At 44.9% G+C, this 13,420-nt stretch overlaps 1 protein-coding gene across 1 annotated transcript in view; it reads right to left on the bottom strand.

The window, feature by feature from the left end:
- COL28A1 (collagen type XXVIII alpha 1 chain) overlaps positions 1-13,420 on the bottom strand; it is a 169,318-nt gene that overhangs the window by 47,594 nt on the left and 108,304 nt on the right. Inside the window, exons 26-27 of the mRNA XM_006036981.3 lie at positions 4,198-4,266; positions 3,633-3,701 (exon numbers count right to left, since the gene is read on the bottom strand). Coding sequence (XP_006037043.1) covers positions 3,633-3,701; positions 4,198-4,266 — 138 coding nt within the window. The remainder of the gene's footprint in view (positions 1-3,632; positions 3,702-4,197; positions 4,267-13,420) is intronic.

Here is a 13,420-nt window from a genome sequence, read left to right as displayed (position 1 = left end):
GCATTCCTGAAACTTGAATGAGATATATATGTCCCATTTTAATCCGTGTGTGTGTATGCATGCGCATGGTTACAAGAAGTATGTTGACACAATGTTTATGGAGTGTCAGAAGTAGGACATTTTAGTTCAGTGAGCCCCACCTTTTTAGCAGGCATGCCACAGATGAAGCCCCATGCCCTCCTGGAATGCCACACTGGTCCCCTTTCCTTGCCCAATGTGCCACTCTGTCTTCTGCTCTCAATCTGCTGCTCTACTTTCTGTTCTGTCTTGTGCTTCCTGTCTGCTCTGCCACTCTTCTTTCTACTATTTGCCTGATTTTGATCCTGTGGTACCTGTCTTCTCTTCGATCTGTTGCATGGCACTTGTGACGCACATGCCACAGGTTGGCCACCCCATTCTGGAGCATGTTCTCTCCACTCCAACATGTGTGCACCAAACCAGAAAATGTAGTTAAGTCACTCCAGAGTGTCACCCCTAAAACAGCATTCATGCGATGGTGATCTAGAGGATTCATACAGAGACGTCTTAAGAGTATCTTTACTATTACATTCCTGAGTTTGGCATGTGCAAGGAGGAGCGAGTGAACAGGACATGCTTGGGTTTGCCAGACAAGCTGGGAATATGATATTGGCATACCCAATGAAGCCCCATGATGGGTATCAACACATGGAGAAAATAGGTAGAAAAGTGCCAAATGGTAAGAGAAGAGGGCTAAAGATTTTTAGAAATGTAACTGATGACACATTTAAGGGTAAAGTCGTACTAGCACAACTCTCCAGACTCCAAAATCTAAGGACCAGCTGTATTTATTGAGCTACATCATTATTATTGCTTCACATCCAAGGATAAAAATCTCTCATTTCAAAAGCAAACGTGATATTCTTGCATGATTAAATGCATCTGTCCTTGGCAGTCTTTTATACTGGATCATGTTCATCATTTAAAAAGTACCCTGTGATGAAAGTACTATTACAGAGCATTTTTTAAATACCAAACATGTTTTGAATGTATTTTGGAGGCCACATCTACAGTTGTATGTGTCTTAACTCTACTTTAGAATATTTTGGCTACTCTTTAGCTATCAGAATATGTTTGTATTTCTTTCTTTCTTCTATGGCCAAAAAGATATGGATTACACAAGCATGTTAGAGTCTGCAAATTATTTTTTCCCTGCGGTTTAGATGTATTTCAACCACTGAAACATTCCCCACTCAATCTGGCAATTGTTCTCACTGTGACTAAACCCAGTGTAGCCACAAGATTTACTCAGCTATATTCCAAGTACTCTGCTCTGGAACCACTTCCAGCACAAGAACAAACAGCAATGTCTACAAGAGATGGAAGGGAAATGGTTTTTGCATTTCACAAAACTTTTAGAGAGTGTGAAAAATGTTCCTGTTCTGCATCTGGACAAAACAAAGACATTTCCATGTTTTGGGGGCTGGGAAGAAACAAGGAGGCATGTAACAGAGAGCTTGGGACTGTTATTTTGAGTGAAAAGCAGCCCAGAGAGGGAGCACTGCCAGCCAGGTGGGGCACAGCTTACTACTACTTACCATAGTAACTGGTCAATGAGATTAATTAGCAGGTACCTGCAGGCAGCCCAGGGTAATTTCCCAACCCAAAGTGGGCAGGGCCTTAGGAGGAAAATAAGCCCAGAACCTGAGCTGGCAAGCCAGTTTAGCCCTGCAAGCTGCAGGGTAGGAGTTCCTGGCCTGGAGAGCTACCAGGGAATACTAGATGGATTGCTGTGCTGCCTTGGATCACCTGTGAGGCTCTGGGAGTTCACAGGGGTATGACCCAGAGTAAGAAGGTTATCTTGGCCTCAGAGGTGAGGGAAAGTTTTCCCTCTTAAACACACAGAAAGCTGCTTCCCCTTGTTGTTACTGGGCCCAGAAGGGAGAGTTTATGATATAGCCCAGGGACTTAGTGTTTCGTTACAGTCTGTACCAGTGGCTTGGCTTGGGACTGTGAGGGGTAGTGTTTGGAGGTCTCATTAGTGCCCTAGGGGCACATGTTTACCTTGAGCCCTGCCAGGGGCAGGTTTAAGGCCAAGTGCTGAGCCCAGAGTAGGGCAGAGCATGGGACAAGAAGAGAGTAGGACCAAGGGGTCTGGCATACAAGGGGAAAGGCAGGGAGCTGGGGCCTAGCAGACAAGGGCCAGGGGCCCAGTGCCCTGAAGGGCAAGATGATAACTAATGCCTCAAAGCCAGGTCCTATCCAGTGGGCTAGAAGGCCCAGCTAGAGGAAAGGGGCAGAAGCCAAGGAGATTGAAGCCCTGACAGGAGAGAGTGACATTACAGCAACACCCATGAAGCTTGGGCAATGGTGTAGGAGAGGAATAGAGCCATGTAGTTAGCCCCTTAGGCTTATAGGTACCCTGGGGCACAGAGAGAGAATGCCAATGCAGCTCAGGAGCTGGGTCAGGGCCAGTGGTGTGCAGGAGGGACCTACTGGCTAGTGGATGAAGTAAGGCTCACTCTAGGACTCTCAAGTACCTGTTGCCTGGAAAGGTAGGCTTACATCAAGGAGTGGTGCATGGGCAAGAAGGAGATGAGGGTATCCAAGAGGCAGAGCAGGGCATGGGTTGTGAAGCCACCAGGGGCATCACGGCTGCCCCTGGGACCCCAACTTGCTACCGGGGGGGGAGAGAGAGAGCCCACACTGAGTTAATCATCTAACTGAATCGGGGGGAGCTGTAACATAAACCTACACTTTTACTGGCCAGTCCCAGAAATTTCATTTGGGACACGCACACTTCCTCTGCCTGAAGAATGGTGTTTGTACCTGAAGGCTTGCAAAGGATTTTTCCAGCTGTTTTAGTTGGTCTAATAAAATATATTAGATTCACCCAAACAGCCTGGTCCATCTGGGACCTAAACCACGTTCCTTATGAAAAAAAATTGCTGAAAGGTACAGTTCTGTTAATTTTTCATGTTGATGAACTAAACCCTTTAAAAATAAATAAAACCCTTTTCTGACCAAAACCCTTTAAAAATAAATAAAAGTCCCAATTCTAGTATCTGAAGCCAACTGCTGTACCAGCAGGCACATTTTCCAAAGCAGCTCAACCACAGAGCTCACACCTGTTCACTGTGGACCCCAGGCTAGAGGATAGTGAATACTATACTCCTAATCCAGTGGAGCATATCATCACATACTTACCTTTAACCACACAAATAGTTCCAGTGATTTAACAGTGAAGAGAAATGCCCACACTGTTCTCCAGTAAGGCTCTAAGCTTCCATATCTTGCTTCCCTGTATTTTTACTAGCCATTTGTTGACCATTTCTTTGAAGGTTATAAATTAAGTAGGGATGCCAGGGGTGTGAGATTATAGTGGAACTATGTAGGAGGTTGGCTAATTTATGTTATATTTATGTTGTAGCTATCTTGTTTGACTTGATCTGGTGGTAAATGACAAGTCTGTTTCTTAGTATATTTGTATAAGATTGTCAAGGCAATCCAGAGCAATGGGTGAATATTCTTTCATGACCAAGTAATCAAAATTCAAATAATGAATATGTTGTATGCTTGAGGCACTTTTCCTTGTTAAAAGAGATCATGAATAGTTTCAGAAAAATTGTTTTAATAGACTTCTCTTTGACAGACAACATGTTAAACTTGGTTACCTTATTTCCTTGCACACTATCCCCTTGAGGGCCAGGTGGACCTTGTAGGCCTTTCTGTCCCAAAGCACCCTGTTAAGAGATGGACAGCAAAACAGAAAAAATAAATGATTATTAACAGCTGTCTTCCAAATAAAAGAAAGGGAATGACTGCCTAAACCAAAGGGCACAGCGGGGTATCATGGTTAATATCAGTTTCTATAGCCAGCAGCATAGAAAGCAGTGGTGTGGCCAGCTTTGATTGTCCAATCCAAATGATCAGGTACCCTTTACAGTTGAGTCAATTGAGCCTTCTTGCCCCTAGAGTGGTACCAAGATTCTTTAATTGCTATGCCACCATCCCCAGCAACTGCAGCCTTAATCAAGTTACATTTGCCATAAGCAAAGGTAAGAGCACTTCAATCATGTGGGTAGTCCCAATGAATTCAATATGAATATGTATACGCACAAGTGTGTATAAGAGCAGGGCCTTTGTCTCAGGCCTGAGTCTTAACTAAGTTACAACATGGAAAATCAAGTAGACAAAGGAGTTGGTAAAATCACAGATCTTCACAACAGACTTACAAACCTTTGGGCCAGGTACTCCTATTCCCCTTGGCCCTGGAAGTCCTGGAAGTCCCATTGGTCCAGACTCTCCCTGAAAAGAATGATAAAAGTGAATTGCCAAGTAACTCTGAATTGATGCACTCTTTAGCTAGCAACACTTTTATTAATTTGAAATCTTTTAAAATGTTAAAATTTCCTGAAAACATCTAGGATGAAATAGTCAATCAAGCTAATGAGATGCTTAAAAACATTTAATGTGCTCAGTAATTTTATTGAATATATACGTATGCATGTGAATAATAATAATAAAAATAATAGTCTAAAATACAAGTCATGTGTCAGCTGATTAGTGGTTTATCTAGAATGACTTGATCTTTATCTAGTCCCTAAGGGCAAAGGTCCATATCACCAATCCTACCATTACAGTTGGCATTAATTTACAACTTCATGCTATAAAATATAAAACATTCAAAGACCTTACTATACAGGCTTCTCTTTTCACTTCTTGAGGAATTCTGCAGGACAGCCTTGAAGAGTATTGGGCTATTATTTCACCAGTATCTTTCATAAGAAATGAATTAATTTACCAACAATTTCCATTCAGTTTAAGGATTAAACCACCCACTTCAGTGTACCAGGATGCATCTACACATGTACATTTACTGCAGTAACTGAAATTACTGCACAGTATAGACACATGTCTACATGTGCACACCCATACTGGGCAGTAAATATGGAGACTTGTGTCACTTGAGTGTAAATTTGATACCTGCACAATAACACACATGTAGATGCCTTACTGTGCAGTAACACTGTGTGTGTGGCCTGACTTGAGACTAACTTTAGTCTCAAGTCAGACCCCACACAGCATTAATGTGCTTTGATGACTGCACATTTTGATGCTGGCCTATTCCTGCTTACTGTGCGGTAACTTATTGCACAGTAAATTTAAGCTGGTGTAAATGCATGTGTAGACACGCCCACAGTGTTGCTGAATCTGATTCATAGAAAATTAGGTTGAAAAGGACCTCAAGAGGTCATCTAGTCCAGTGTTTCTCAACCAGTGAGTTGTGGCTCAAAAGTGGGTCGCAAGAATATATGAAAGGGTTGTGAACGAACTTTAAAAATGGATCAATGAATTTAAAAAATGGATTCTCCTTTAAAGGAGAAAAACGTGGAAAACTGTGACTTTTCCTTTGCAGGCTGACAGAGTTCCAGCCTGCAAGGGGCTGTTTTGTGCCACTCTTGCCCCACACATGTGGCTCCCTGCCCCATACACCCACCTCCTACCCCAGACACTGTGGGGCTAGAGGCACAGGGCAGCGGGTTGGGAGTGAGGGGCACTGGGGCAGGACTGGCCATTGATGTTACAAATGGATCCTGGTCCAAAAAGGTTGAAGACCACTGACCTAGGCCAACTCCCTTGTCAAAGCAGGACCATCTGCAACTATAACATCCCAGCCAAGGCTTTGTCTAGCCATCTCATAAAAACCTCCAAGGATCAAGAATCTACAACCTCTCCGGGAACTTGTTTCAGTGCTTCACTACCCTCCTTGTGAGAGAGTTTTTCCTAATATCTAACCTAAATTTCCCTTGATGCAATTTGAGACTATTGCTCTTTGTTCTGTTACCTGCCATCACTGAGAACAGTCTAGCTCCATCCTCTTTGGAATGATCCTTCAGGTAGTTCAATGCTGCTATAAAATCCCTTATTTTCTCTTCTTCAGACTAAATAAACACAGTTCCCTCAGCCTCTCCCCAGAAGTCATGTACCCCAGCCTTCTAACCATTTTTCTTTCCCCTCTGATAGACTCTCTCCAATTTGTCCATATCCTTTCTGTAGTGGGGGCCCCAGAATTAGACACAGTACTCCAGATGTGGCCTCACCAGTGCCAAATAGAGGGGAATAACCACTTTCCTTGATCTGCTGGCAATGCTTCTCCTCATGCAACCCAGTATGTTGTTAGCTTACTTCACAATAAGAACACACTGTTGACTCATTCAGCATATTGTCCACTGTAATTGCCAAGTCCTTTTCTACAGAGCCGCTACTTAGCCAATTGATCCCCAGCCTATACTAGTGCATGGGATTGTTCTGTCCTAAGAGCAGGACTTTGCACTTGTCCTTGTTGAACCTCATGAGATTTTGTTTGGTCCAATCCTCCAATTTGTCTAGGTCTCTCCTGAATCCTAACCCTACCCTCCAGTTTATCTGCTACTCCTCCCAGCTTAGTGTCATCTGCAAACTTGCTGAGGGTGCACTCAATCTCATTTTCCAAGTTGTGGATGAAAATATTGAACAAAACCAGCCCCAAGACCACCCCCTGGGGCACTCCACTTGATACTGGCTGTCAACTAGACATTGAGATATTGATTATTACCCTCTGAGCCTGACAATCCAGACAGTTTTCTATCCAATTTACAGTCCATTCATCCAACCCATACTTCCTTAGCTTGCTTATCAAAAGCCTTGCTGAAGTCAAGCCAAACAAGGAATAATGGTTCCCTTCCCCCTTTTCCTCCTTCCAAGGAACCCTACTAGTAATAGATTTTAAAAATGTTTTTAATTAGTCTGTTTTGAATGTCAAGGATATATTTGTCCTAATGAAAGTGACATTGCATACTGCCTCACAGAAGGCATGGAAAAAAATATGTTCATGGTTTTATTTATCATTTGGAAATGTTGAGTCATTTTGGCTTTGTTTTCACTAAACATTGTTGTAAAAATGAAGGAGCAACTAATTAAAAGATTATCAGATCATTGCTAGAAAATATGGCTGGTTTGGAGGGAAAAAAAAAAGAATAGATTTGTTGCCTTTCTATTCATGGAATAGGGTGCTGAAGCAGAAGATTCTGAATCATCAATTTTGATAAAAAATGTCCTTTTTAAATTTATCGTCTGAATGGAATTATATGTGTTTGCACATGTATATTGTGGGGAAGAAAAGAAAATGTGTTGCTAAACTACTACTCATACAATTAATTAACATCAGAGATCAGAAAAGATGCTATATTTCTCAGGGAACTTGAAATTTCTGGATAATCCTGCAGTTTCATAGACAAAACTCACTTTAATAAGATATGGGTTAGGACATTGTAATCTATATATACTCGCATTTAAAAATACTGTAGCCTGTACTACTATAGGTTATTTGTCTCTCCCTAACTTTGTTGCCCACTGCACCCTATTTGTGAAAACTGCAATAAAAAAAAAGGCATTAAATACCTCAGTCTTCTCTACATCATGTGTAACCAGGTTGTCTTTTGTGTTCCGTAAAGGACATATGGTTTCTCTGGTCTTCGTCTTACTCTGGACGTACTTGTAGAATCCCATTTTATTACCTTGTATGTCCCTTGCCAGGTGCATCTCCAATTATGCCTTGGTCTTTCTAATTTTCTTCCTGCACACCCATGCAATATTTATACTCTTCCCTAGTACTGTGATCAATTTCCACTTTTTGTAGGATTCCTTTTTGAGTTTCAGTTCATTGAAAAGGTTGCTGTCTAGCTAGACTGGCCTCCAGTTGCACTTTTTCTTCTTTCTGGGCAAACATCAGGATAGCTTGCTCCTATGCCCATAAACTGGCCTCCTTAAAGCACAGCCAGCTCTCTTGGATTCCTTTTCCCCTCAGACTAGCCTCCCAGGATATCGTGACCACCAGTTCCCTGAGCTTAATAAAGTCTGCTTCTCTGAAGTGATGGGGAAGTAGGAAACAGCCTGTTTGCAGAGAGTAAAAACTTATACTGGGATAAGTGTGGATAAACACTAACAGCAGTGCAATTTACACTGGAATAGGTTTGATGCTTTTCTTTTTTATTCTAAGGTAACTAGTAGTTTACTAGTACAATTACATCATTGTACAGGTTTGTGCCATGCATCTGCCTTTTGTTCACCTTCTATTCACCTAAGTTTCTCTGTTACTTTAAAGGAGAAAGAGCCCAAGAAGGGTCCCAGGTGGGGAGAGGCTGCAGGACAGATGACACAGAAAAGTAGGGATTATGGGCATGTACACAAGTGCAGGCAGCCTGCCAGGGACTTGCCGTAACTCATGGTTAGGAACCTACCAAATACATGATATCACAGAAATCATGTAATTGGCAGTCTCCCTTGAAATAACTGGTTCCCCAGGAAGAAGCGCAGGGAACTGGCTATGTTAAAAAAGCTGGCAAAGAGCCAGCAAAAAGATGTCTTCTAGAAGGGCAGGGGGAAGGCAGCAGAGAGTGAGAAAAAAAGGTAGACTGCCTGTCTCCTGAGAGGGAAGCAGGGGGAGCAGGTAGAAAGAGAGAGAGGCCATCTCTCTGTCTCCAAAAGGGGAAGCGGGGGTGAGGGGGAGGAGCTGGAAAAGCCTTCCAAAAGTCCCCTTCTCTTAAAGAGGGATAGGGGTGGGGGCGGGGTTGGATGAAACCTGGATTGGAGCAAATCAGAGGCTAAGCCCCTGACGTTGACTCAGTCCAGGAGCCAATCATGGGTTAGCCTGGAAAGCCCAGAGGGCTTCCCCATGGCTTGGGCTGGGCAGCAATGCTGCCCCTGCACAGCACTGGGGGACAGAGGGCTGCTTTAAGTGCCAAAGAGTAAGTTAAAGGCTTTGTGTGACAGAAGCTAGTGATGTGGAGCCATGGGGCTGGGGAGGAACTGGGTATGGGCTTCCTGCATGCAGTGCATACAACATGCGGGGGAGTGGTGCTCCCATCCTCAGGCCTGAGGACCTATCTCTCTCTCATGCAGGGCAATAGGGAGCATGTTCCACCATTCAAGGGTTATTTAGCAGCAGGAGGTCTGAGCCTGAATGTGCAAACAGAGGGCCGGCTCTTGCACAGTGCCTGGCAGCCACCTGCCTCTTGGTTTGCTCTGCGTCTGCTCAGCCCACAAGCAGTGGCCAGCAGCATGTGGGAGGGAGTGTGCATTGGGAGGCAGCCTGCCAGCCAATCAGAGGCATGGGTGGGCCCACTTTGCTCCACCTTCAAAATGGTGGCCCCGGCCATGATATGGCTGTCAAATTGGGAGCCCTGGCTGTGTTACAGGTGTGTAATTGGCAGTTGGGGCCTGTGAATTTTACTCACTCATAGTGCTTTCCACAAAGTGCCATGAGTTGGAGCACCATTGAACCCAACAGGCTGTTGGGTGAAGTGGGAGTGGCACTCGGAGCCTGCCTGTACCAGCCCTGGTCAGCAGGTGGGGGCATTCCAGCAGCCTCCCAGGAGGTTGCCAGACTACCCCTTTTCCCCAGCCCTGCCTGCCAGCTGGCAACTGTCAGCTGGCAACTGTCAGCAGCAGCTGGGGGGGAAGGTAAGTGGACAAAGCCCCTTCCAAAGTGTGTGCCCCCCCAGCTACCCCAGTCTGGGGTCTTGGGAGGAGTCAGGCCAAGATCCATTTCCCTCCCCCTGCCCCAGCTTTGGGTGCATCAGCCATGAGGCTGCCACTGTCAAGAGTTTCAGGTAGGAGAAGGAATAGACCCCCCCACCATGTGGGTCTGGCCCAACCACCAGAGACAGCAGGGGGGGTTCTGTTCACCCTCCACCCCAACTTTGGGCATGACTGTCTCTGTCACTGTCAAGATGCACATGGGGGGGGGGAAGGGAGCCCCCACATCTCCCAGGCCTGGCCTGGCTCCCCCCAAAACCCCAGAAGGGGTACTTGGGGGGGCATGCATGGTGGTGGGGGGCTCCCTTCCCACACCCCTTCAGCCCTCCCCCGCTGCACAGGGAGGAGACTGTCTGTTCTCTATGACAGCCCCACAAAGCCACATGGGATGCCCAAAATTAACCCTCGCAGGAACCTGTAAAAAGATTCCCTAAGGCACTCTGCCCCTGTCTAATACTTCATCAGATGCAGGTTAAATTTTCATGCAATTGGACATTTTAAAAGCACTCTGTCTGCAGTGGTGAACACTTGTTACTATGGATATAGAGCACTTTCAGGGGCCTCATTGTGCAAAAAATGTAACTTCTGCAGGCACCCTATGAGTGCTTACTGCAGAGCTAGTCACTCTGTAGTAGAACAACAGGATAATCAATGCTTGTACAAGCAGTGGGAAACCTGTCACAGTGCTAGCTGCTCCACAGTAGGACTTTAGGCTGGAGCCCTGCAGGGAAAACAAGGCACTGCTACAATGATCAGTAAGTAAGTCTAATTAGAGGGCACCTGTGGCCAGACCTATGGAGTCACATGACCAGAAAAGGGCAGGGCCTAGGAGAGAAATGAGCCAGAGCAAAGGTAGTCAGTCTGGCTCTGCAATCCACTGGATGAAGAGCTCCTGGGCAGGAAGACTGCAGGGGGGGATGTCAGGCTGACTCAAGAGCTGCTTAATGCTGGTGCCTTACAGAAGAACACAACTATGGGTAATTGGAAGCCTTGCTCCCAGACAGTGAGGTAGTGGTGCCATTTGCTATACCAATTTGTTACAGACAGTGTGCTTCTTCCCTTTGTTACAATTTACTACTGGTAGTTTGGGTTTGGGACTATCTGGGGAAGGCAGAGGTCCTCACAGTGCCTGAGGGCACAAGAACATCTTGAGCCCTTCTGGAGGCTAGAGGTTCAAGACACTGGACAGACTTAGGTAGAGGATTGAAAGCATGGAGAAAGTGGCTGAAGCCTAGCAAGGACAAAAGCCAAACTAGGCCAGGGGCCCCAGGAGTTCAGGATGGGCAGAGACCAGGGCCCAGAGATGCTTATGACTAGCCAAGAGAGCCAGACCTGAATTGGTGGGCCAGGGCTGGGGGCTTGCAAAAGAAAAGGGGGTGGAGGCCAAAAAGACCAAGGCCCCAACAAGGGAGTGATTGTGCAGTGATACCTGTGAGGGGACACCACATGGGCATGGCTGTATGGGAGGTTGAAGGCCATGACTAGCACTTAAAGCTACAAGTACCCTGAGGGGCACAGGTGGGCCAAAAGGGCCCGCCAAGTGTGAAGTAGGACCAAGACCAGCAGGGTCTGGATGGGATTTGCCAGGTGTCAGAAGAACTGAAGGCTCACTCTAGGACCCTTTGGCAGCATGGGTAGCTGGTGCCTCCTGAGTTGGGCCAGGGGGCACTTGCCCCCCCCCCCCCCAAGCACCCAGTCAGGAACTGGGGGGGGGGGGGCCCCCCTGCCACTCACCGGCCAGCAGGAGCGGGGGGGGGGGGGCCCCCCCCTGCCAGTCACGTGTACCAACTCGGAAGGTGCTTCCACTCCCTGGCCGGTGCTCTCAAGGAGGGCACTAGTCCTCCCCCCTGCACATTGCCTAATTGGGGAATGCTGGCTGTGAGGGGGGGCACCAGTGCTCTCGGGGGGGGCACCCCCATGCACCCCCTATGTGTCATGACTGTTAGGCGACCTCTCTTTCTAGAGCCAGAATAGGACATGGGTTGCGTGGCCACCAAGGGGTGTCACAACTGCCTCTGGAGCACAACTTGCGACAGTGACTTACAGAAAAGCTGTTTTGTGGCATTTTTAAGTAATTGTTCTACTTTCCCTTTTCCTTTTCCATCACTTTAAAGAATCAAACTTTCTCAAGGCAGAGCATATAATACTTTCTAGGATATGACCACTAACATAAATGGCCTCGCCCTTTAGCACTTTATGATAAACTCCTAAGTCAATGCCTGGGAAATAATCGGTAAACATTAACTTGTGATAGCCAGCCAGCAAATTCATTTTGAATAGGATTTATCTCACATTTGGCTTTCCTATAGCACTGTATTCTGATGATGACCTATAATTATCTAACCAATTCTTTCCCTGAAGTCTATTGCATATATGTTATCTGAATAGAGTATGAACAAAATTGGTTCAGCTTTAAAACATTGTACAAAAGAACTGAGCTGTTCCAGTGGTTCTCAAAGTTTGGGGCAACTTAGACAAACCAGAAGCTAGCTAAGTATAAGTTTTTTTAGTATATATCTTTTCCCTCTCCTCTAACTAAAGGAATAAAAAAAGGTAAGCTGCCTTTAAGTATGTGGTATGAAGCCAATTACTATGAATTCTTCTTTACAAAATTCTACTCCAGAATGATTTTATTTCTCTCTTGCCTGACTATTGAAGCTAAATAAGTAATGAAGTATAGAAATAATGACAAGACTAGCTATAGCAGAAAACAACAAGAGCTGTCATGCTATGACATGCATTCATTTTCCCCCAGCCATTCCTTAAAAGTAAAGGCCTTTCAGTGAATCAGCCTTGGTTTGTAAAGTTCTTCTTTCCTTGATAAATTCCATTCATTTGTTTAGTATATTTAAAGTGTGTCATATCCCCTGGGTTATGTAAAAAGGGATACATAATGAGGCAGTATCTTCCATTATTCCACCTTTGAACTTTACTCTTTTTTTTTCTAATAAAGTGATCATTTTTTTTTGCATAATATTTTAGGAAAATAAATTGAGTTCAGTAGAAAGCTTGTGTGGGGCCAGCAAATGTGTGACTGATGAAAGCAGATAGGAGGAATAACATTCTCTCGCTTCTTTTCTGGATTTAATTTTAAAGGTGGGGGTCAAGCTCTGGATGGTATTCTCCCTGACCATATCATTCATATCCCTGGCTGGTGGTTTCAGCATTCTGTCTGTTCCTTATTGAGAATGCAGGTTTGGCGGCTGCTTATTTGGTGTTGTCTACGATATGAATTTCTTTAACCTTCCCTTTAGTTGGCATTAGTGTTTTTATATCCATCTGTTCCAGGATTGTCTCCCGACTCTCAATGATATAGAAAATAGGGTGCTGCCTATATTAAATGCATTCCATATGTTTGAGTTTTGGTTTTCTGTGAATCGGGCCTCTGTTACATAAAATTCCAATCTGGGAGCATGCACATGTGTGAGCCATTTCTGAAAGAAGGGAGAACAGAGCTCCAATTCAGCTGCATGGAACATTTTGTATAATGATACTCAGAGGAATTTCAAATTGACTAGCATGTAAATTATGACTAGGAGTCTCTTTTATCAAACAAATATGCATTTTTAATATGCATAGACTGGAAAAGCGCAGCCTATATTCATATTAGGGGGCTGGACTCGATGATCCCTTCCAGCCCTAATGTCTATGAATATTTGCAGAGTTTGAGGGACTCCCAGTTTTATTTCAGATATGACATTTTATTAAAATAAAATAACAAAATTAAATAGTTACCAAATATCCTTTTATGAGATCTCTTTGGAAGGAATTCTAGCAAAGCAATGCGTGTCCTTTTCCCCCAGTGTCACTTACTTTATCAGCTAAGAATTCCAAATCTGCTCCTGCAGGTGGAGCCAGAGGAACTGGAGGGGGGGGGGGGGGG

Source organism: Alligator sinensis, unplaced genomic scaffold, assembly GCF_000455745.1.
Source record: "Alligator sinensis unplaced genomic scaffold, ASM45574v1 scaffold196_2, whole genome shotgun sequence".
NCBI classification, from domain to species: domain Eukaryota; kingdom Metazoa; phylum Chordata; order Crocodylia; family Alligatoridae; genus Alligator; species Alligator sinensis.
The sequence above is the reverse complement of the archived record's forward strand: the minus strand, read 5'-3'. Positions and strand labels throughout refer to the sequence as shown.